This window comes from Oncorhynchus clarkii, chromosome 7 (assembly GCF_045791955.1).
Source record: "Oncorhynchus clarkii lewisi isolate Uvic-CL-2024 chromosome 7, UVic_Ocla_1.0, whole genome shotgun sequence".
Classification (NCBI taxonomy): Eukaryota; Metazoa; Chordata; class Actinopteri; order Salmoniformes; family Salmonidae; genus Oncorhynchus; species Oncorhynchus clarkii.
Window position 1 is genome coordinate 63,468,567 of NC_092153.1, and position 22,338 is coordinate 63,490,904.

The following is a 22,338-nucleotide window of genomic DNA, read 5'->3' on the forward strand; positions in this document are numbered from 1 at the left end:
GGTATTCCAACCCGAATTGTTTGTTGGTGCTGTCTTCAGCCACCAGGAGGACATGTGCTCACAATCACAGGATACTCAGCAATAGATGATGACCAACATTTGTAATTTATTGCAAACATTAGGTTCAAAATAATATAAGGGAAATATCTGCCCCACAACAGTGTTTGAAAGAACACATACTAAAGTAGCTTGCTTACACATCCTTCAGTGGTCAACTATTGAAATATGTACAAACATGTCCTCTATTCTCTTGCAAGAGAGGCATATACAATATTTGACAAAAAAAAAAATATTGTCAGTAATTCCTCTTATACTCACTCCTCTGTATAATGAGTTTAGGTCCTTTAAAAAATGTCAGGCACTGTCAGAGTAAAATAATAGTATGTTGTTTATATACACGTATGTGAGTTCCCTGTAAGAGTGTGTGTCTGATATAAAACGCAGTTAGATTTTTCACGATTGTTTTCTCTTTTGGTCGTGGTCAGTTAAGAGAAGTTGAGGCTTGAGAAGAATCGTGAGCGTCGAGGTGCAAACCGGGACTCAGGCTCACTCCCCCGTCTCTTCGCTCCCTCCTTCTCTCTCCTCCGGCGAGCCAGGTCTTCCTCCAACACCTGCACACACAGACAGAAACATATTCAAACACAGACAGATGGAAGGACGACAGATGGACAGACAGACACATAGACACACAGATAGATACACAGACACACACACTATACCAGACTATGCCTGCACACTCAGGCATAAACACGGATGGACAAACAGACTATATACCCTCATTGAAACATTCAGGTCATCGAGGTCAAGTCAACAAGTGCAAAGGAACATGTTTTGGGATTCAAAGTGTAGCCCTGGGGCCTGTTGCACAAAAGTAGAATTAAGACATCCGGGATAAATGACTCAGCTGAGCTCAATGAAGCCAAAACATGTGCGTCCAGGCTTAATTGGTTGCACAAAGACCAAGCCAGGATGAGCAGACACGGATTCATTAAGCCAGGTGAAACCAATCCTGGATAGGTGCGCGCTCACGGCTCACTCAAATAGACCCCGCCACAGATCACAGATTAACTGATTTACCATGGCAACTAGAGCCGCGTACTTTTCCCCGTCGGAAGCACAAATCCTCATGGAGGCATACGAGGAGGTAAAAGATATAATTAAGAAGAAAGGCAACACCGCCACAGTGATAAAGCAAAGAGAAAAAGCGTGGCAAAGTATTGCAGACCGCCTGAATGCGTAAGTAGTGCACAATTACACACTCACCGCTCTGCTGAAACATCACAATTACAATTCAAATATTTAATTCACATCGGAATTCACATTAATTCACGGTTAATTTTTTTTATTGAAATGCACTGCAGATATGAGTGAAATTGTGTAAAGTAACTCCATCACACTGTATAAAGCTATGATAAAATTTTTGATATTTTTACTGAAAACAAGACAAAAATACCAAGTAATTTTTTGCAGTGTGACTCCATTAAGTGTGTGTGTGTGTGTGTAGATTAAACATGAACGGGCCAAAACGGACATGGCAGCAGGTCAAAATCAAATACAAGAACATTCTGCAGAATGGTATGGTCCCTGACTAATATTTAACAAAGCACAAGCATATATTGTACCCAGAAGGTGCCTGCTCACACATTGTCTGTACTGTTTTAGCAGTGAAAAAGAATACCCACAGACAAGGCACGGGTGGTGGGTCACCAAAGGCTGACCTTACCCCAGCAGAGGACATGGCCTTGGAGCTAAATAAAGGCAGGCCCGTCTTAGAGGGGATCCCTGGGGGGAAAGAGACGAGCATAGGTTCCTCCCAAGATGCCACCCGCTTCATTCAAGGTATGTCCTTCCATCTCTACATGGGATACAACCACATTCATATTGAATCAATTTGGACTGTCTGACTTTGGTTTACCTATTGCCTTGCAGTGTCTGGCAGCACTGTGTTCCTGTTAGAGCCACCAGCACAAGCACCAGACGATGCTGATCCAGTGAGTACTCCATCAAAGGCATACTGTAGGCCTGGCATGTCTTGTCTACTAGCTTCAATATGAATCCGATTAAATGTGATAGGGTGAAGGCCCCAGTGCAGCAGCAACAGCACATGATGGAGACGATGATGAGGAGGAGACCATCTCTCTGGATTCCAGAAGGCATGAGGTATCATGTTAAGACTGTGAAAGTACTATTTACTCTACAATGGTGAGGAGTCCTCATCAAAATCAAAAAATCTAATTTCTTTTACAGGACCCAGATGCTATACAGTGGGAAAACCAGCCTGGCAACATAGTGCGTATTAATAAAAGGACACCACATCCTGCCAAATTCCAGCTGCGCTAATTGTATTGTGTTCACAGAGCTCACAAGCTATCAGAAAGTTGTATGGCAACCACCTCCGGTGCCAAATAGAACTGGCAGACATAGACATTCAGTACAAGAAGAAAAAGATGGAAAATCTTGCACTGGAGTTCGAAATAAAAAAGAGGACAATTAGGAAACTGGACCTTGAAATAAAAAACCTTGAGAGGGAGGTGAGATATGCCTTCAATGTACACTGTATGCTAACTGTAACACAAATGTATTAATCATTATTTTTCTTTCCTCCCCCAGCTCCAAGAAGATGACACAGCTCAAAATAAAAATTAGGTATATTCTCGTAAAGTCAAGTGAGCCATGACATATGAGCTCTTATTGTGAGCACACAGGACGGTGGCATCTTTCTAAGGTTTTTTTTATTTTCCCAGCAATCAGTACAACCAAGTCATCGTTATAAGGCATCGCCCTCTTTTGCCCACCCCCCCCCAGCACCAGGTGTGGCCACTAGCCTATATGAAGGCCCAAAATTGTGTGTTCCTTTCTGCTCTGACAATGGCATGCCCATTCGTGCGAGATGTGGTGGATGAAGAAGCACTTGTGCTGAGGAGAGCCTTCAGGTGAGAAAGGGTCTTCAGGGACCGGTTGGACCCACTGGCCTTCCCTGATGACCATCTATATGAAAGATACAGGTTTTCTGCAGATGGCATCAGGTATCTATGCAGACTACTGGGTCCCAGGATTAAGCACCGCACTGCACGGAGCCATGCACTGAGTGTGGAGCAAATGGTTTGTGTGGCCTTGCGCTTTTTTGCTAGTGGAGCCTTCCTGTACTCAGTGGGGGATGCAGAACAGCTGAACAAGGCCACAATTTGCCGCACAATAAGGAGTGTGTGTCTGGCTATCAAAGCATTAGCAGATGTCTTCATCTCCTTCCCTGGCCACAGAAGACTCTGTGACATCAAAGAGGAGTTCTATAGGATTGCAGGTAAGAGGATCTACAAATTACAGGACAACTGTTAACACATAGTAGGATACTCATTACTTTGTGTGACAGGTTTCCCCAATGTCATTGGTGCAGTGGACTGCACACACATAAGGATAAAAGCCCCCTCAGGTGCCCATGAGGCCGATTTTGTGAATAGGAAATCCTTTCACAGCATTAATGTTCAGGTGAACATAACTTTTTGATATTGTCCATTGACGAACACTCTGCATTGCCAGTGATGTGCATTGATTGGTGTAATATTCCTCATCTTATGATTTCAGATAGTCTGCAATGCTGACTGTGTGATCAGCAATGTTGTGGCAAAATGGCCTGGCTCAGTCCATGACTCCAGAATCTTTCGGGCCTCTGAAATCTATCAGTGCCTATCACAAGGTAAGCCACACAACCCCTATTTATAACCATCATGGCTGTGTCAAGAATATCACTGTGTTTATGAGGTAGTAATGATGAGATTTTGTGTTGACAGGTGAATTCTCTGGTGTGTTGCTGGGAGACAGGGGGTATGGCTGCCAGCCTTTTCTCCTGACACCTTTCACAGACCCCCAGGAAGCACAGCAGGCCTACAACCATGCCCATGCCAGGACCAGGGCCAGAGTTGAAATGACCTTTGGCCTCCTGAAGGCACGCTTTCACTGCCTTCACAAATTAAGGGTCAGCCCTGTTAGGGCATGTGATATTACTGTGGCTTGTGCTGTCCTTCACAATGTGGCCTGCCTGAGGAAGGAGAGGGCCCCCAGAGTGCCACCAGCCATGGACTGGGACAATCCGGCAATCTTCCCTGATGACGACAGTGGTCGGCTGCTGAGGGACCAATATGTGTTGAATTATTTTAGTTAGTATGTGTGCTTTCAATTTTGGTTAAATATGTCCTGCGGTGGCAGAGGAATTTGGGTTTTTTTGGGTTCGTTTTTTGACGAATTTGGCCTCTTATGATGTTTGTGCGGTATACTGTGTGTAATACAAGGCTGCAGGGAGGCTACTGCATCCATTCATTTGTCTGTTCAGTTGATGTGTATGGATTTGTCCTGCATTTATTTTAGTGTGCAGACATGCAGGGTGTGTTATACACATTCAAAGGTCTGTATATGTATCATTTTGTATAATATGCTTAGATTCTGTGCTTTCCATCTTGTAGAGTCACTGTGACTTCAGTTTTGAAAGGAGCTGATGGTTTACCTGCTTTGTTTTGTCCTTATTCAATAAAGGAACATAATGTTACACATTGTGTTTTTATATTCATATGGAATGTGTATTTGTTTATATGACAGAGTACTAGGGCCACACTGAAGAAAAAGGATAAAGTCATAAATTTATGAGGCTGGTTCTTTCTGCAGAAAAGCTACATATTGTTTTTACAGTTTTGATACTTATGACAATGTGATACTTAATATTCTGGCACATCAGCATGTCTTTGTTTATGAAACCATACTGAAGTACAATTTCACGAAATGCCCCACATCTGTCATTTTAACAACTGTCCTCCTTTAAAACAACTGGTTACAATATTATGACTTGTGTTTTTTTCCCCTCTGTGGCCCTAATATTCTAGCATTTTATATATAGCCTTATAGTCTATGGGAAACTGTAAATTATCTAATGATAGCAACATCATCTAAAAATCATTTTTTATCCAAAATCATTGAAATTAATGATCACAAACGTTTAAATAACAGTGGGTCTAGTTATATGTGATAACAATGTATAGTGAGCAGTGAAATAACTATTGGTTTCCATTTGTGGTGACTGCTGACTGACATTAGGGATGAGATTAAATAGATCCTGGAATTTAGCCTGGTCTGGAGCAGGCTAGCTCCACAGAATAAATCTCCATGGTAATTTATACCATAACATATCCTCCTGCCCCCTATCCATCTTTAGTGCAACCGGATTACGGATCAATTGAGCCAGGATCACCAAGATATCCTGGCTTAATCCCTTATCCTAGTTTTGTGCAACAGGCCCCTGATGTCCCTTCAAACAGCAAGCTGTTAGAAGTGTATGCATGTCTAATGGATATGACAACATTTTTCCTTGGAGCCATACCTGACCTTAATGAACCTTTTCAGATCTCCAAGGACAACAAGTGCAACGGGAGCATGTTTTCAGATTTAAAATACTGCCCTGTTGCCTCCTGAGTGACACAGCGGTCTAAGGCACGGCTGCGACCGGCAGACCCATGAGGCAGCGCACAATTGGCCCAGTGTTGTCCGGGTTAGGGGAGGGTTTGGCCGGCTGTAATGTCCTATCACGCTCTAGAGACTCCTTGTGGTGGCCGGGCGCATGCACGCTGGCTTTGGATACCAGCTTTACGGTGTTTCCTCCGGCACATTGGTGCAGCTGGCTTAAGCGAGCACTGTGTCAAGAAGCAGCGCGGCTTGGCGGGTCATGTTTCGGAGGACGCATGGCTCTCGACCTTAGCCTCTCCCGAGTCCGTATGGGAGTTGCAGCGATAGGACAATTGGATATCAAGAAAATTAGGAGAAAAATGGGTAAAAAGTATAACAATAAAATATAAAATAAAATAAATAAATACTGCCTCTCATCATTAATCTGTTACCATGGTGTGCATGGCTAATGGATATGGCAGCTGAACATTGAACAATATCCACTCACGGTCTCCTATCTCCTTACTTGCTTTGTCATTCAACACACTATTCCCACACAAACTCTCTTCTTTCTCTGTCTCCCATACCTCTTTCCTGCAGGCCAGCTTGTCTTTCCACTCGTTCAGCTCTAGTGTGTGTTCATCCTCCAGTCTCCGAATCTTCTTCTTCTCCATATCAACTAACAGCTGCAGTTTCTCATTCTAAACACACACACGAGCACACATGCATAAATGTTTTTTTATATTTTTTACATAACCAATTATGCTTATTTGATTATATGAAAACATTCTATTATAGAGTATACCAGTTTATAGTAGATATAATATGAATATCTACAACCCAGTGAGCTTGCTAGCACATGGTGTGTAGTGTAGTGTACCTGCAGCTCCTGGAGTTCAGTCATATTGCCGTCACACTGCTCCTGCACCTCCCTCAGCTGGCACTCATGGACTTGCTGCAAACTCTGCCTCTCAGCTCGCTGAATGCCCTCCTCCTCTGACATAAACTGACATACAGAGAGAGAGATAGAGAGAGAGAGAAAGAAATATAAATTGTGAGAGAGGGAGAGAAAAAGAGACAGAGACAGAGACAAAGATGATTGCCAAACAAACAATTACTAGTGGCCAATTGAGCACAGAAAAGAATGTTAACTATTTGGGAACTGAGAAGCCATACAAGTCTCTGTACTAACCAGTGTGAGGCGCTGCCTGTGCTCTTGCCCACTCAGGCCCAGTGTCTTCAACTCTTGCTTGAAGTGGGCCAGCCTGGCCTTGGCCTCGGTGCGCTGGGCTCGCTGGAGCTGGGTCCTCTCCTGGGCCTGTTGGGCCCTCTGCTCATCCTGCAATGCCCGATGGAACTGGGACGCCCTGTCTGTATCCTGGGAAAGGACAGGCGAGAGGGGATCATGGTCATGGTGTGTGTGTGTGTGTGTGTGTGTGTGTGTGTGTGTGTGTGTGTGTGTGTGTGTGTGTGTGTGTGTGTGTGTGTGTGTGTGTGTGTGTGTGTGTGTGTGTGTGTGTGTGTGTGTGTGTGTGTGTGTGTGTGTGTGTGTGTGCATTTGAGTATGCAAGTTTGGGGTGTTAGGGTTCTTAGTGAGAGCATTCCAACTCACTTTGCTGTGCCTCTTGGTAAGCTGTTGTCTTTGCAGTGAATACTGCTCCTTCACCTGCTGCTTGAAGAGGTGGTACTTCTCCTGCAGATGACGTTGCTCCATCTCCCAAATTACTGATTCCCGGGCTGCAGGCAAGGGGCCCATATATGTGAATGAATCAAAGTTTCTATAGGCGCAAACACAGTCAATGTCACCGTTGTGGTCAATGTCTAATTTCCTGTCGGTCTGTCATTTGGGCCTAACCATTTTCATAAAGCAGCCCATAATCGTAACCAATTTGTGAGTGCGTAGGTGCATGCGTACGTGAGTGTGTGCTGATCGTGTGCGTGCATGTGTGTACCTCTCTTAAGCTGCTGGGTCTTGACAGTGATATCCCACTCCATAGAGGCCACCTTCCTCTTGTGTTCCTGGACTCCTTTCTGGAGCGTCTCATTGAGCTCCTGCTGCTGCTTCTGCAAGTAACGCGCCTCCTGGGATGAACACAAGAAGAAACAAGATATACCAAAGGCTCTCTGTGTGTGTGTTGGTGTGTATGTGTGTGTGTGTGTGCGTGTTGTGCGTGCGTGCGTGCATGTTGTGCGTGCGTGTGTTTGCGTGCGAATCGGTGTACTTCTCTGGGTTGAGCCTTCAGTACAGCAGCCTTGCGGTTCAGCTCTCGCTCCTGCTGGCTCTTGAGTCTGCGTGCATCCTCTCTGAGCCTGGCTGTGTGCTCTGTCTCCATGCGGCTGCTCTGCTGAACATACTGCTTTTCTACCCGCTCCAGCTCACTGTCGTAATACTGCTTCTTGCCCTGCACAATGCACACAAAACACACCAAATTTGCTGGAGTTTGTAAGACGGGGGGAAAGATTGCCACAAATCTCATGCGATCACTCAATATTGAAAATTAGTTGTTCCGACTGTTAAATTCAAATCCCATACCTTAAAACCTGAAAAAAATTGTGTTTTTGGAAGTCACAATGGTGTAATAACAGAATGTAGCTTATATGAATTAAAATATGTTTTCATGTCATATCACCAGTTGGCAACCCATTCCTTATGGGATTAATTGACACTTACACAAACATTACAATAATTTGCTGTGATAAATCAGTGACAATTCTTCCAGTGTTCTTTGCAGTGCGAATCGTATAAAGAGTGAAATATATATATATTTTTTAAGAATACATAATAGTAAATAATGTTATCCAAAAAATAACTATATCCCTAGAGCAGTAAACATATACATGCTGTACATACATACATACATACATACATACATACATACATACATACATACATACATACATACATATACAGATAAATAAATACAACATTTAAACAGAAGGCATTTGAACCCAGTCTGGCACAAAGAGAAGATTCAAGTGGGAGACAGGCTTACACACAATTTACAGTATATACATACAGTACGTGCCATTTGCTATAGAGAAGCTAAATATTATATTATAAATAAATTACAGGTGGCATAACAGCTTTTTATTTTATTCCAGGCTTTATCTAAATATTCCGCAAACGGGACTCTGGGTCCCACTACTCACTGTCATCTCCTGGGCGATCTGTCGGAACATCATCTCTCTCTGTTGCTGCAGCCGCTGCTCCATCTGGGAGTACTCTCTCTGCTCCTCCCTCTGAAGGAGCTTTAAAGCCTGCAGCTCCTGGCGCCTGCATAGTCAGGTACACACACCCACACGGACACACACGGACACACACACACACACGGGAGATTGAACATAATAATGAAGTGAATGCATTGAATATGAATGTGTTTAAGTCTCCCATCCAAAATGTATTTGAAATTATGAGTCTATCCTTAATCTAGTTATTTTTTCATTGGAGCCCAAGCCTTGTTTCCAGAGGGATAATTTTACCTGGCAGACCGCATGCGCCGCTCTTTCCCATCGGTCTCTTTCAGGACCTTTGACGTGGTGACGCTGACCTCTCGGCCGTCCACCATGAACTTCCGGGTCCTTTTGACCGTCTTCCTGTTTTGGATCAACTCCTGGAATACAACAAAGAAAAGATTACAGTCACAAAGTGCTTCTGTTTAGTTGTTGTAATCTATCTAGGGAAGCACACAACACTTCTTATTACCTCTCTTAAAGGGAAATTACACTCTAAAATCTACTTTTGTCAGATGTTTTCAGAAGTGGACTACTTTTGAGTTTTGAAAGCACCTGAGAAACTTTGATTTTGGAGTGGAATGTCTCTTTAACCTTAATAAATTGTACCCTTATGTTTTATGTTCTGTATTATATTCACTTGGGGAACCAATGGGTGACAGCCTGCCCTGATCACTATCACTCACCTCTACAGGTCTTGACATTGTTGAGACTGTCAATGTTGAGTTGTCTTTCTCTGTCATGTCAGCTTGGTCATCAGTGGCAGCCATCTTGGGTTTATTGTCTGTCACTTGGTGCCAGTTTCCATTTGATGCTGAGTTCAGGTGTACTGTGTCTGTAGCTGTTCCCTGAGATCTAGTTGAGCTCTGTTCGGTCAATATGTTCAATTGGGTCTGACCTGCCTCCTCCTCCTTACCTCCTTCCTCCAGCTTCTTCCCTCCTTCCTCTTTCCCTCTTTCCTCCCTCCCACTATTTGACTCCAATGTCAAGTTTACCCTCATCATAGGTTCTCCAGTTGGGGGGTCAGTCATCTTCTCTTCTCCCTTACAGTCTTCTTGTTTGTTTCTCTCTTCTTTTGGTTCCTGCTTTATGATCATATTGGATTCTTGTGCTTGGATAATCACAATGTTATCACTTTCTAATCCAAGGTCCTCCTCTTTACTCTGTTCATCTTTTTCCACTGTTCTGTCCTCTGCTCTCTCTACATTTTCACATTCAGTCACTTTGATATCAAGGATTTTATCTTCTGTGTCTGCCCTCAAACACTTCTCCTTTTCACGGGTCTCAACTTCCATTGTTGATTCACTTCTTTGCTTCTCTGTTTCAGTCTGTATTTCTCCTGTTTGTTCTGATTGTACAGTCTCTTCAATATCACTCTTAGATTCTCCGTCCTCCATTTCAGGACTTGCTTCATGTTCTTCTAAGTCCATTCCTTTGTCTGGAGTTTTCTCAATGTCTGGACAGTTGCTTGTCTCTCCCTCGCTTGTCTTTAACTCCACCTTGACCTCCTGTTCTTCTTCTACATATGGCTTGTCTTGTATTCCTTCTTTATTTATCTGCATCTTATCCCTTTCTTCTACCATACTCCCCTCGTGCTTTGCCTCTTCATCTCTCTTAGCATGTAGTTCATTCTCTTCTAAAATCTTCTCATCCTTGTCCTGCTCCTGCTCCTCCTCTCCCCTCTCCTTTTGTATTTCCTCCTCGGTCCCTTCCGTCCTCTCATCTTTGCTCTGTTTTGTCTCTTCCTCAGCCTTCCCACTGGTGGCCATCTTGAAGTGGTTATGAGTGGAGAGATCCAGAAAGTCTAGCACTGAGTGCTGGGTTTCTCCTCTCTCTTTTGTGGATGGGCGGGGCATTTCCAAAGACAAGGCTATAACCAGTGGACTTTGTTTGTGCACTAACTGGCGAGGAGCTTCTTCTACCCTATGCTTAGTATCATTATTTGGTGCTGATTTAAGGATACCAATTTCCTTAACTGAACATTGAGCCTCAGAAATTGGTTGTTTATTGTCTGAGTCAAGTGCATCACCAACAGAGTCATTGGTACTGTTTTGGTTCATATCAGTGTGGATGCCTACTATTTCCTGTTCAGAAGAAGAAACCACTTCCAGGTCAAGGTCTTGGGCCTCACAGTCATTTGAAATTTCATCCTTCTCTTTTTTCTGCCCCTCAACCTTTTCTTCTGCATCATCTCCTGTGTCATTTGTTTCAGGGATGGGTTGAGTGATCCCTCCCTCCAAGCTGCCCGTCCCAACATTCTCACACAGATCCTTCTCCGCATCCCCTGTATCTCTCTCTCCTGCTGGATGTGTCACTTCCTGCTCTTCTGATTGGCCAGTGGGACTGTCCTCCTTGTTCTGTTGGGTCTGATTGGCTGGAATTGAGGGTGTGTCTCCCCAGAGACCGGACTTGCAGCGCCGAGACCCGGTGGTCAGAAAGGAGAGAAAGGTCCCTGGCTCCCAGACCGACAGACGCCTGGCCAACTTTCTGGCCCTGTCCGTGTTGGGAGTCTCCACCCTGGTCCCAGCGGTGCCCCCATCTTTCACTGGGGTGGAGGAAGAGACTGGGTCAGGGTTGGGTGGAGGTGGTGGTGGACTCATACCAGCCTGTATGATAGATGGGCCCTCCTGAGGTTTCTCTGGTACCTGCATTGTCTCTTCTTCCTGCCCCTTCTCAGACTGGGCAGTCCCTCCATCCAACCCCACAATCGTGTCCTCGTCTAGAGAGCCCCCATGGTCGATCAGGGACTGGCAGAGAAAATAATAGGATGTGTTACCATTGTTGTTCATTTAAGACAGACTTTAGGAGGCAATTTCAATTGCATCTATTTTCTGTCCTATCTACTTGAAGACAAATAAAAACACTCAAAGGACAAAATGTTGGAAAGTTGATGTATGAACTTCCACCTACAGTATACTGTATAGAAGCAGAAATAGAGAAACTTTCGCAACACGTTTTAGATCGAAGCAGATCTCTATTAGAAAGGCATCACTCCCTCAAATCAAGTCTGCATCCCAAATGGCACTCTATGGAGAGCAATAGTAATGCCGTCTTTCTGTACTCCACCATGGCTCGTTGACCTAAGCCTATGGGGAAATGAATGGGGGGTTTGGAGGGGTTATGGACAAATGCCGAAAATAAGGTCTGGTAAAAACAGGCATAGGAGATCTTATACGTTTTGTTCTATGATATAATCTTCATCACTTTTTGTAAATTTTGAAGCATTTATGTAATCAAAACAAGCACATAAAGGCTTCATAATTCATAAAGGTCATGTTAACTAACTTCTATTATTACATAGAACAAAACGTATAAGATCTCCTAAGCCTGTTTTTACCACAGACCATATTTTCGGCGTTTATCCCAAAACCCCATTCTTTCCCCATGAATTTCCCCCATGGGAATGGCCGAACGAACCAAAGGTAACTCATTTCTATTTTTTAGGACTACAAGTTGGCGAGCTCTGTTCCCTATATACTGCATTACTTTTGACCAAAGCCTATGGGCCCTGATCAAAAGTAGTGAACTATATGGGGAATAGGGTGCCATTTGGGAAGAATCCCCCATCTCTTACCGCTGTCTCCTCCATCACCTCAGCCTTGGCCTCGGCGATGAGTTCCTTCAGGGCTCGACCATCCCGTCCAGCGCAGGGGAAGGGGTGCGCCAGGAGCTGCTGGGCTCCCCACCGGGCCTCAGGGTTCTTCTGCAGCGCTCTCCGCAGGAAGTCCTGGAAATGGGAGGACCTGAAAGTGGGAACACAGTGCAGGGCCACAGGGATGGGTATAGGTTTCAGGTGACGCATCCCAAATAGCACCCTATTCCCTATGGGAAAATATGTTTTCCATGTGTTTGATACTATGAGCTGGCCCTCCCCATTTAAGGTGCCACCAGCCACCATTGATTCATAAAAATAGAGACATCTCCATGTATGACTAACTGTCCCTGACTCACCAGAGGCGTGGGTTGCTGAGGGTGGGTGGGGGGGACTTGGTGATCTTGAGCAAGACCCTCATAGGGTTGAGTGAGTGGTGAGGGGGCTCCATCTCTGCAGCCTCGATCAGCGTCACGCCCAGGGACCAGACGTCCGCCTTGGGGCCATACGGGTTCTCCTTGGAGGTCTCACACTGGATCACCTCTGGAGCCATCCTGGGATGGACGGACGGGCAGACAGAGGGACAGACGGACAAATTTAGACATTGGGGTTGTTGAAAAAGAATGCACATGGGAATGTGGCTGCATGCTAACAACATTTAAACATATACAAAAATGATAGGAGTAAGACAAACCAGTAAGGGGTTCCAATGAAAGTGGCTCTTTTCTGGAGGGTGTGTATGTTTTTGGCAGACACTCCGAAGTCGGCTGTGGATTGAAACAGGGCTTTGAGAGGACTCAATGAGAGGCACTGATACACTATAAGAGAGACACTAGGATAGACTTATAAACAACATTTAGACAGACACACAGTCAGGTAGACAGGTAAACGGACGGATGGATGGAAAATCCGGGAGAGAGAATCGAACAGAGACAGAGAGAAAAGACGGACAAAGAGAGACAAAGAGAGAGAGAGAGAGATTATAATCCAGTAGTTGTAGGAGTGTGCTGTGTAGTTTTGTACCCAGTTTGACGTGTCCCTCCATGGTAAGGAGGATGTTGCCTGCCTTCAGGTCTCTATGGATGATGTGGTGCTGGTGGAGGTAGCACAGAGCCTGCAGGGTCTGACAGCATACCTCACTGATCTGCTGCTCAGACAGGCCCCGCTCCAGCTCTGGGGGGTTCACACACACACACACATGGACACGCACACACGCACGCACACACACACACACACACACACACATATACACAAACACAATAACATATAAGGACAAGCAGGGGCTTCCCAGAGGAGGAAAAACGAAAGAAATGGAAACCAAGGAGTGCATGACGCTTTGGCTCCCACCTAACATGATGTCATCCAAGGCCCCCCCTGGGCAGAACTCAACCAGGATCTATGGGACAGAAAGAGATAGAATCTTCAACGATCAATCATCAAAAGCCTTAACTGTATATATATAATGGATAGTTTTTGTATGTATTTTTTACTTAACCTTTATTTAACTAGGCAAGTCAGTTAAGAACAAATTATTATTCACAATGACGGCCTAGAAACAGTGGGTTGCCTTCTTCAGGGGCAGAATGACAGATTTCACAGATTTCACATAGTTCACTGAAACTCCTCCAAAAAGTCCTGACCCAGTGTATTAATATTGACACCTAGCAATGGAGTCAAACAGCTGAAAAAGACCTCACCCACAGCCAACCCTCAAAGAAAATGGCGTCCAACAACCCAAGGATGTTGTTATGGCGGCAGGCTGCCAGGATGTCGATCTCGGTGATATAGTCGTCAAGCTGCTCCTCGTTGCGTACCTCCATCACTTTAGCAGCAGTTAGGGCCCCAGTGGTGTGGTTCTGGGCCTGAATACAGACAGAGGAATACACTATGGTCTCTACGGTTCCATCTACATTATACTGGCTTTAGTCTATATATTATATGTTATTTATCATCTTCTCGCAGGCTTCGCATCAAAATGCTTTGTATGAAAAAAGACAGTTAAAAATCACAAACAATCACAAACAATACCTTGAACTCATATACCAGTGAGAGAGATACACATGACATCACTCTAATCTAGGTGGCCCTAGTTCTTTGCATCTTGGATTCAATAATAATACAGTATTCTACATTTACAATTTACACATGAATAATAAAACCATCACATTAAAGTTGGAAATCAGTCAGCTAAGTGCAACAACAGTCAAGGTGTTTCTGCAAAAACAGAAGAGCAGATGCGTGTGGGTTATACGTCAAGACAGGAAGTTATATTTCAGCCTGTATGGGTTGACAGGAAAACGACAAACCACAGTATGGCCTCATGACGCATGCTATGCTCTGCCTACCATCGAGAAGATCCACAACACAGCTTTAAATCAAAAGCACTTCAAAGTTTGGTTATACGGTTGGCTGCTCTTGTTTTGCACTGAGACATCATTTCACTCCATCATTTCCATATTGAATTAAAACCAGAGTTAGTTACTCTCCATCCCATCAGAGGTGATAGAATTTTCATCTTAAATGTAATATTTTTATGGATTTGGTTTGGTTTGGAGAGGAAAGGAGACAAGACCAGACCAGAAGTTAAAAGAAGTTGAGTATTGGGCCCCAGCCTGCTGGTACCTTGTAGACCTTCCCAAAGGCCCCGTCTCCCAGCTCCCCCTGGGTGTCCCAGGTCTCTCGAGGGTCCACGTCTCTCCGGAGGTTCTCATAATGCTTCACCCTCTTCTTCTCCGGGCCCAAACGAAAGATACGCATCAGAAGGGATGCCATGTCCCTCACCCCACCTTGCCCTGTCCTCCTTACTCTACAAGGATCTCCTCCGTTTACAGCGCTACAGTGGACAGCAGCCCACAGAAACAAAGCCAACACCACCCGTTTCTTATATACAACGCCCGCCCAAGATAGTAAGGACAGGCAGAACCAAACATCAAGTTCCACTGTGGGTGGAGACCCAATGTGAAAGGTCTTTGACTCGCCTGCACACCTCCTTGTCTCTGAAACCTCTCAGAAGAGACGCAGGAAGTGACTGTGCTAACCACATCCTACACAGAAAAAAAGAGAAAAAGAAAAAGCATGCAGTGAAAGACATTTTTGGGGGTAGGCCTTTGCCCTGTTTATCTTTTGTGTATTGAGAGATATATATCTGCCTCACTCAGAGAAATAAGTAGTACTGTTGTGCTTTACAGTCAAATATAACAAATAACTGCATGTTTAATAATGAAATGTACAAATTATACATTTGTGACATCAATATTTAAAAACATTTATTAAAAAAAAATTATTCAAACAGTAATATGAGATCTTTATGTAGAACATTTACATTTGACATTTTAGTAATTGAGCAGATACTCTTATCCAGAGTGCATTCATCTCAAGATAGCTAGGTGAGACAACCACATACACTACATGACCAAGAGTATGTGGACCCTTTCTGTATGGACCTCACTGTGTGCATGGGGGCATTGTCATGCTAAAACAGGAAAGGGCCTTCCCACAAAGTTGGAAGCACAGAATCAACTAGAATGTCATTGTATGCTGTAGTGTTAATATTTCCCTTCACTGGAACTAAGGGGCCTAGCACAAACCATGAAAAATAGCCCCAGACCAAAAGTGAAAAATTGGTGGATATAGCGTTTTGGTATTCACATTTAGAAACTGTGTAAATCAAACTCATCTATAAAAAAGGCAACAACTTCAGTAACTGAATGGATTGGAAAATATTGTAAGATTTGAGAGTGGCTTTGTTGAGATGGCTGAGGCGGTTGAGATTGAGCAGAAAGGCCCATGGTTTCTATACCAGTTCTAAATACACATTAGGGTTTTATGTTTCTGTTGATAACCTTTACTCCCTCTGCTCACCAAGGTTTCAGTGCAGCACCTGTGGAACTGGGTCAGAAGTGCTCAGGCAAACCTAACTTGAATCCATACATTTGATTTGACGTCTCCTATATGAGCTTTTTAAATTAGATAAACCAGGTGTAGCTACTGACCCTGATTAGAAGCTGGCTGTTGTGGAAAGTGCTGGTTAAGTTGCAAAGGGAAGGTATATTACTGGAAACATTCTACATTTACCAGTGAACTACCAGAGATTTGGTAACATTCAAGTTTTTTAGTGGCTTTTTCGGTACTTTATTGGGGTATTTTCTCTGGCCCTCTGCATGGTCTTATCACATGTAAAATATATACAATACATTTTTTAATAACAAAAATATTATCCTAAATATAAACCATCAACTTAGTGAATACCATTAGTGTTTCAGAATGAAATGGGGAATATACTTTATACTTTCTTTACACACTTTTATTTCTCTATGTCAATATGTCTTTGTTGTAAACGTTTTTGGCGCCAAACTGGTGGCAGCTGTGAAAAAAGTCAATAGTTGGACGAGTTGCCTAGTTCCTTGAAAATAATGCCATTGTTGATTAGATGTTTTTTACTATAGTTTGGCAATTTTCTCTTGAACCATATGGTCTATCCTCTAGAACTCATGGACAACATGGACACAGAAATATGAAAAAGAAAGATAATATATATAAATACATTATGTCGAAGTTATTCAAGTATAAATTACCAAGGTTACCATAGATGACCTGTTTTATGATCAAAACTACAGCAGATTGCGGTTACTTTGGTAAATTATTGGTAGCTTTGCAACCCTAGTGCTGGTAAATATACGCAGTCTATTTCAAATCAAATCAAATCAAATCAAATCATGGTTAGCAGATGTTAATGCGAGTGTAGCGAAATGCTTGTGCTTCTAGTTCCGACAATGCAGTAATAACCAACGAGTAATCTAACCTAACAATTCCAAAACTACTACCTTATACACACAAGTGTAAAGGGATAAAGAATATGTACATAAAGATATATGAATGAGTGAAGGTACAGAACGGCATAGGCAAGATGCAGTAGATAGGATCGAGTACAGTATATACATATGAGATGAGTAATGTAGGGTATGTAAACATTATCTTAAGTGGCATTGTTTAAAGTGGCTAGTGATATATTTTTACATCAATTTCCATTATTAAAGTGGCTGGAGTTGAGTCAGTGTTTTGGCAGCAGCCACTCAATGTTAGTGGTGGTTGTTTAACAGTCTGATGGAAGCTGTTGTTCAGTCTCTCGGTCCCTGCTTTGATGCACCTGTACTGACCTCGCCTTCTGGATGATAGCGGGGTGAACAGGCAGTGGCTCGGGTGGTTATTGTCCTTGATGATCTTTATGGCCTTCCTGTGACATTGGATGGTGTTAGTGTCCTGGAGGGCAGGTAGTTTGCCCCCGGTAATGCGTTGTGCAGACCTCACTACCCTCTGGAGATCCTTACGGTTGTGGGCGGAGCAGTTGCCGTACCAGGCAGTGATACAGCCCGACAGGATGCTCTCGATTGTGCACCTGTAGAAGTTTGTGAGTGCTTTTGGTGACAAGCCAAATTTCTTCAGCCTCCTGAGGTTGAAAAGGCACTGCTGCGCCTTCTTCACGACGCTGTCTGTGTGGGTGGACCAATTCAGTTGTTCGTGATGTGTACTCCGAGGAACTTAAAACTTACTACCCTCTCCACTACTGTCCCGGACTGGTATAAGGTCGAGCAGAGTATGTACAGTATATTGTGTATGTAAATATATGGCTCTGGTATTGGCACATTCAAAGTGCATATATAGATGGCATAAACCTCTGAACTGCACATGTGGCATATTGACATGAAATTATGGACATTAGTCCCGATTCCCAGGGGCTCTATACCAAATCAGCCTATGTAATTAATTGGCTCATCTGTCATATTGCTAATTTACACAGAAAAATCTGTTTCGGCAATGGACTCCACACACACACTCTGTCAATGAAACTGCTACCATCCTGTTCAGCTGAGTGAACACTCAACGATTAACAGCAGTTATTCACCTTACAACATGGTGTCACTACACAGCCTCAAACCTTTAGGCTATTATAGTGCTGTACCAGTGTAAAGAAAAAGCATGTGACTTTTTGTCAAAGTACCTCAGCATTATGTAACATCACCTGCAAATAGCCATAGTTTTGTAAACATTTCTGCTTCACAGTCTGTCTAAGGAGTCAGGGCATAGTGTGCCTACCATTATAAAACCTTCCAGCACTACTTTCTCCCTTTAGCACTTTTCTAATGCTTATCCCAGTTTGTCAGACAATTAGAGTAGTCAATAAAACATTAACAGAAGTAGCTGCTTCCTGGAAATAAAACACAGGTTTACGTTAAGGAACCTACAAAATAACTGCAAGTCATTTGGACCCACATGGCCTGAGAATTTCTATTGATAATGACTATCAGACCAACTCAAACTCCTCGAATGGCCAACTCCTTGAAGTTCGCAGTTATATATATATATATATATATATATATATATATATATATATATATATATATATACATGGAGGCTTGGGAGTGCAACCACATGAAGATCATCAAAGGTAAGTGATACATTTTATCGCTATTTCTGACTTTTCTTACTCCTCTACTTGGCTGGTTACTGTTTGTAATGATTTGTCTGCTGGGCGCTGTTCTCAGATAATCACACGGTTTGCTTTCGACGTAAAGCCTTTTTGAAATCCGGTTGGAATAACAAGGAGTTTATCTTTAAGCTGATGTATAACACTTGTATCTTTTATGTATGTTTATTATGAGAAATTCTGTTTTGTTGAGTTTCACGCTCTGCAATTTCACCGGATGTTGTTTGAGACAGTGGATTACTGAACAAAACGGAGGTTTTTGAATATAAAGAGGGACTTTATCAAACAAAACAAACATTTATTGGGGAAATGGGAGTTTTGTGAGTGCAACCATATGAAGATCATCAAAGGTAAGTGATTCGTTTTATTGCTATTTTGACTTTTGTTAATCCTCTACTTGGCTGGTTACTGTTTTTAATGTTTTGTGTGCTGAGCACTGTCAAACAAAAATCAAATCAAATTTATTTATATAGCCCTTCGTACATCAGCTAATATCTCAAAGTTCTGTACAGAAACCCAGCCTAAATCTCCAAACAGCAAGCAATGCAGGTGTTGAAGCACGTTGGATAGGAAAAACTCCCTAGAAAGGCCAAAACCTAGGAAGAAACGTAGAGAAGAACCAGGCTATGAGGGGTGGCCAGTCCTCTTCTGGCTGTGCCGGGTGGAGATTATAACAGAACATGGCCAAGATGTTCAAATGTTCATAAATGACCAGCATGGTCAAATAATAGGTCTGGGACAGGTAGCACGTCCGGTGAACAGGTCAGGATTCCATAGCCGCAGGCAGAACAGTTGAAACTGGAGCAGCAGCACGGCCAGGTGGACTGGGGACAGCAAGGAGTCATCGTGCCAGGTCGTCCTGAGGCATGGTCCTATGGCTCAGGTCCTCCGAGAGAGAGAAAGAAAGAGAGAAAGAGAAAATTAGAGAGAGCATACTTAAATTCACACAGGACACCGGATAAGACAGGAGAAGTACTCCAGATATAACAAACTGACCCTAGCCTCCCAACACATAAACTACTGTGGCCCCATCCGATGATACCCCCGGACAGGCCCAAACAGGAAGGATATAACCCCACCCACTTTGCCAAAGCACAGCCCCCACACCACTAGAGGAATATCTTCAACCACCAACTTACCATCCTGAGACAAGGCCGAGTATAGCCCACAAAGATCTCCGCCATGGCACAACCCAAGGGGGGGCGCCAACCCAGACAGGAAGATCACATCAGTGACTCAACCCACTCGAGTGACGCACCCCTCCTAGGGACGGCATGAAAGAGCACCAGTAAGCCAGTGACTCAGCCCCTGTAATAGGGTTAGAGGCAGAGAATCACAGTGGAAAGAGGGGAACCGGCCAGGCAGAGACAGCAAGGGCGGTTCGTTGCTCCAGAGCCTTTCCGTTCACCTTCACACTCCTGGGCCAGACTACACTCAATCATATGACCCACTGAAGAGATGAGTCTTCAGTAAAGACTTAAAGGTTGAGACGGAGTTCGCATCTCTCACATGGGTAGGCAGACCATTCCATAAAAATGGAGCTCTATAGGAGAAAGCCCTGCCTCCAGCTGTTTGCTTAGAAATTCTAGTGACAATTAGGAGGCCTGCGTCTTGTGACCGTAGCGTACGTGTAAATCAAATCAAATCAAATCAAATCAAATTTTATTTGTCACATACACATGGTTAGCAGATGTTAATGCGAGTGTAGCGAAATGCTTGTGCTTCTAGTTCCGACAATGCAGTAATAACCAACAAGTAATCTGACTAACAATTCCAAAACTACTGTCTTGTACACAGTGTGAGGGGATAAAGAATATGTACATAAGGATATATGAATGAGTGATGGTACAGAGCAGCATAGGCAGATACAGTAGATGGTATCGAGTACAGTATATACATATGAGATGAGTATGTAAACAAAGTGGCATAGTTAAAGTGGCTAGTGATACATGTATTACATAAGGATACAGTCGATGATATAGAGTACAGTATATACGTATGCATATGAGATGAATAATGTAGGGTAAGTAACATTATATAAGGTAGCATTGTTTAAAGTGGCTAGTGATATATTTACATCATTTCCCATCAATTCCCATTATTAAAGTGGCTGGAGTTGAGTCAGTGTCAGTGTGTTGGCAGCAGCCACTCAATGTTAGTGGTGGCTGTTTAACAGTCTGATAGCCTTGAGATAGAAGCTGTTTTTCAGTCTCTCGGTCCCAGCTTTGATGCACCTGTACTGACCTCGCCTTCTGGATGATAGCGGGGTGAACAGGCAGTGGCTCGGGTGGTTGATGTCCTTGATGATCTTTATGGCCTTCCTGTGGCATCGGGTGGTGTAGGTGTCCTGGAGGGCAGGTAGTTTGCCCCCGGTGATGCGTTGTGCAGACCTCACTACCCTCTGGAGAGCCTTACGGTTGAGGGCGGAGCAGTTGCCGTACCAGGCGGTGATACAGCCCGCCAGGATGCTCTCGATTGTGCATCTGTAGAAGTTTGTGAGTGCTTTTGGTGACAAGCCAAATTTCTTCAGCCTCCTGAGGTTGAAGAGGCGCTGCTGCGCCTTCTTCACAATGCTGTCTGTGTGAGTGGACCAATTCAGTTTGTCTGTGATGTGTATGCCGAGGAACTTAAAACTTGCTACCCTCTCCACTACTGTTCCATCGATGTGGATAGGGGGGTGTTCCCTCTGCTGTTTCCTGAAGTCCACAATCATCTCCTTAGTTTTGTTGACGTTGAGTGTGAGGTTATTTTCCTGACACCACACTCCGAGGGCCCTCACCTCCTCCCTGTAGGCCGTCTCGTCGTTGTTGGTAATCAAGCCTACCACTGTTGTGTCGTCCGCAAACTTGATGATTGAGTTGGAGGCGTGCGTGGCCACGCAGTCGTGGGTGAACAGGGAGTACAGGAGAGGGCTCAGAACGCACCCTTGTGGGGCCCCAGTGTTGAGGATCAGCGGGGAGGAGATGTTGTTGCCTACCCTCACCACCTGGGGGCGGCCCGTCAGGAAGTCCAGTACCCAGTTGCACAGGGCGGGGTCGAGACCCAGGGTCTCGAGCTTGATGACGAGCTTGGAGGGTACTATGGTGTTGAATGCCGAGCTGTAGTCAATGAACAGCATTCTCACATAGGTATTCCTCTTGTCCAGATGGGTTAGGGCAGTGTGCAGTGTGGTTGAGATTGCATCGTCTGTGGACCTATTTGGGCGGTAAGCAAATTGGAGTGGGTCTAGGGTGTCAGGTAGGGTGGAGGTGATATGGTCCTTGACTAGTCTCTCAAAGCACTTCATGATGACGGAAGTGAGTGCTACGGGGCGGTAGTCGTTTAGCTCAGTTACCTTAGCTTTCTTGGGAACAGGAACAATGGTGGCCCTCTTGAAGCATGTGGGAACAGCAGACTGGTATAGGGATTGATTGAATATGTCCGTAAACACACCGGCCAGCTGGTCTGCGCATGCTCTGAGGGCGCGGCTGGGGATGCCGTCTGGGCCTGCAGCCTTGCGAGGGTTAACACGTTTAAATGTCTTACTCACCTCGGCTGCAGTGAAGGAGAGACCGCAAGTTTTCGTTGCAGGCCGTGTCAGTGGCACTGTATTGTCCTCAAAGCG

General features: G+C 44.1%; 1 protein-coding gene across 1 annotated transcript; it reads right to left on the reverse strand.

The window, feature by feature from the left end:
• Positions 1 to 86: 86 nt before the first annotated feature.
• LOC139413657 (STE20-like serine/threonine-protein kinase) lies at positions 87 to 15,187 on the reverse strand. Its single transcript, XM_071161289.1, has 17 exons — positions 14,873 to 15,187; positions 13,948 to 14,112; positions 13,598 to 13,646; positions 13,274 to 13,423; positions 12,945 to 13,017; positions 12,610 to 12,804; positions 12,233 to 12,401; positions 9,345 to 11,405; positions 8,908 to 9,038; positions 8,578 to 8,701; positions 7,650 to 7,829; positions 7,380 to 7,509; positions 7,040 to 7,164; positions 6,620 to 6,805; positions 6,308 to 6,433; positions 6,015 to 6,128; positions 87 to 611 (listed from the first exon to the last, which is right to left on the reverse strand). The coding sequence occupies exons 1-17, from the start codon at positions 15,020 to 15,022 to the stop codon at positions 486 to 488; spliced, it is 4,254 nt and encodes a 1,417-aa protein (XP_071017390.1). The 5' UTR covers positions 15,023 to 15,187; the 3' UTR covers positions 87 to 485.
• Positions 15,188 to 22,338: the final 7,151 nt, after the last annotated feature.

Coding starts and splice junctions, on each gene's coding strand:
- LOC139413657 (XM_071161289.1), bottom strand. CDS start 15,022: ATGGCATCCCTTCTGATGCGTATCTTTCGTTTGGGCCCGGAGAAGAAG. Junction 12,402..12,609: donor CTCAGCAACCCACGCCTCTG/GTGAGTCAGGGA, acceptor TCCCACTTTCAG/GTCCTCCCATTTCCAGGACT. Junction 6,129..6,307: donor CTGAACTCCAGGAGCTGCAG/GTACACTACACT, acceptor GTGTGTGTTTAG/AATGAGAAACTGCAGCTGTT.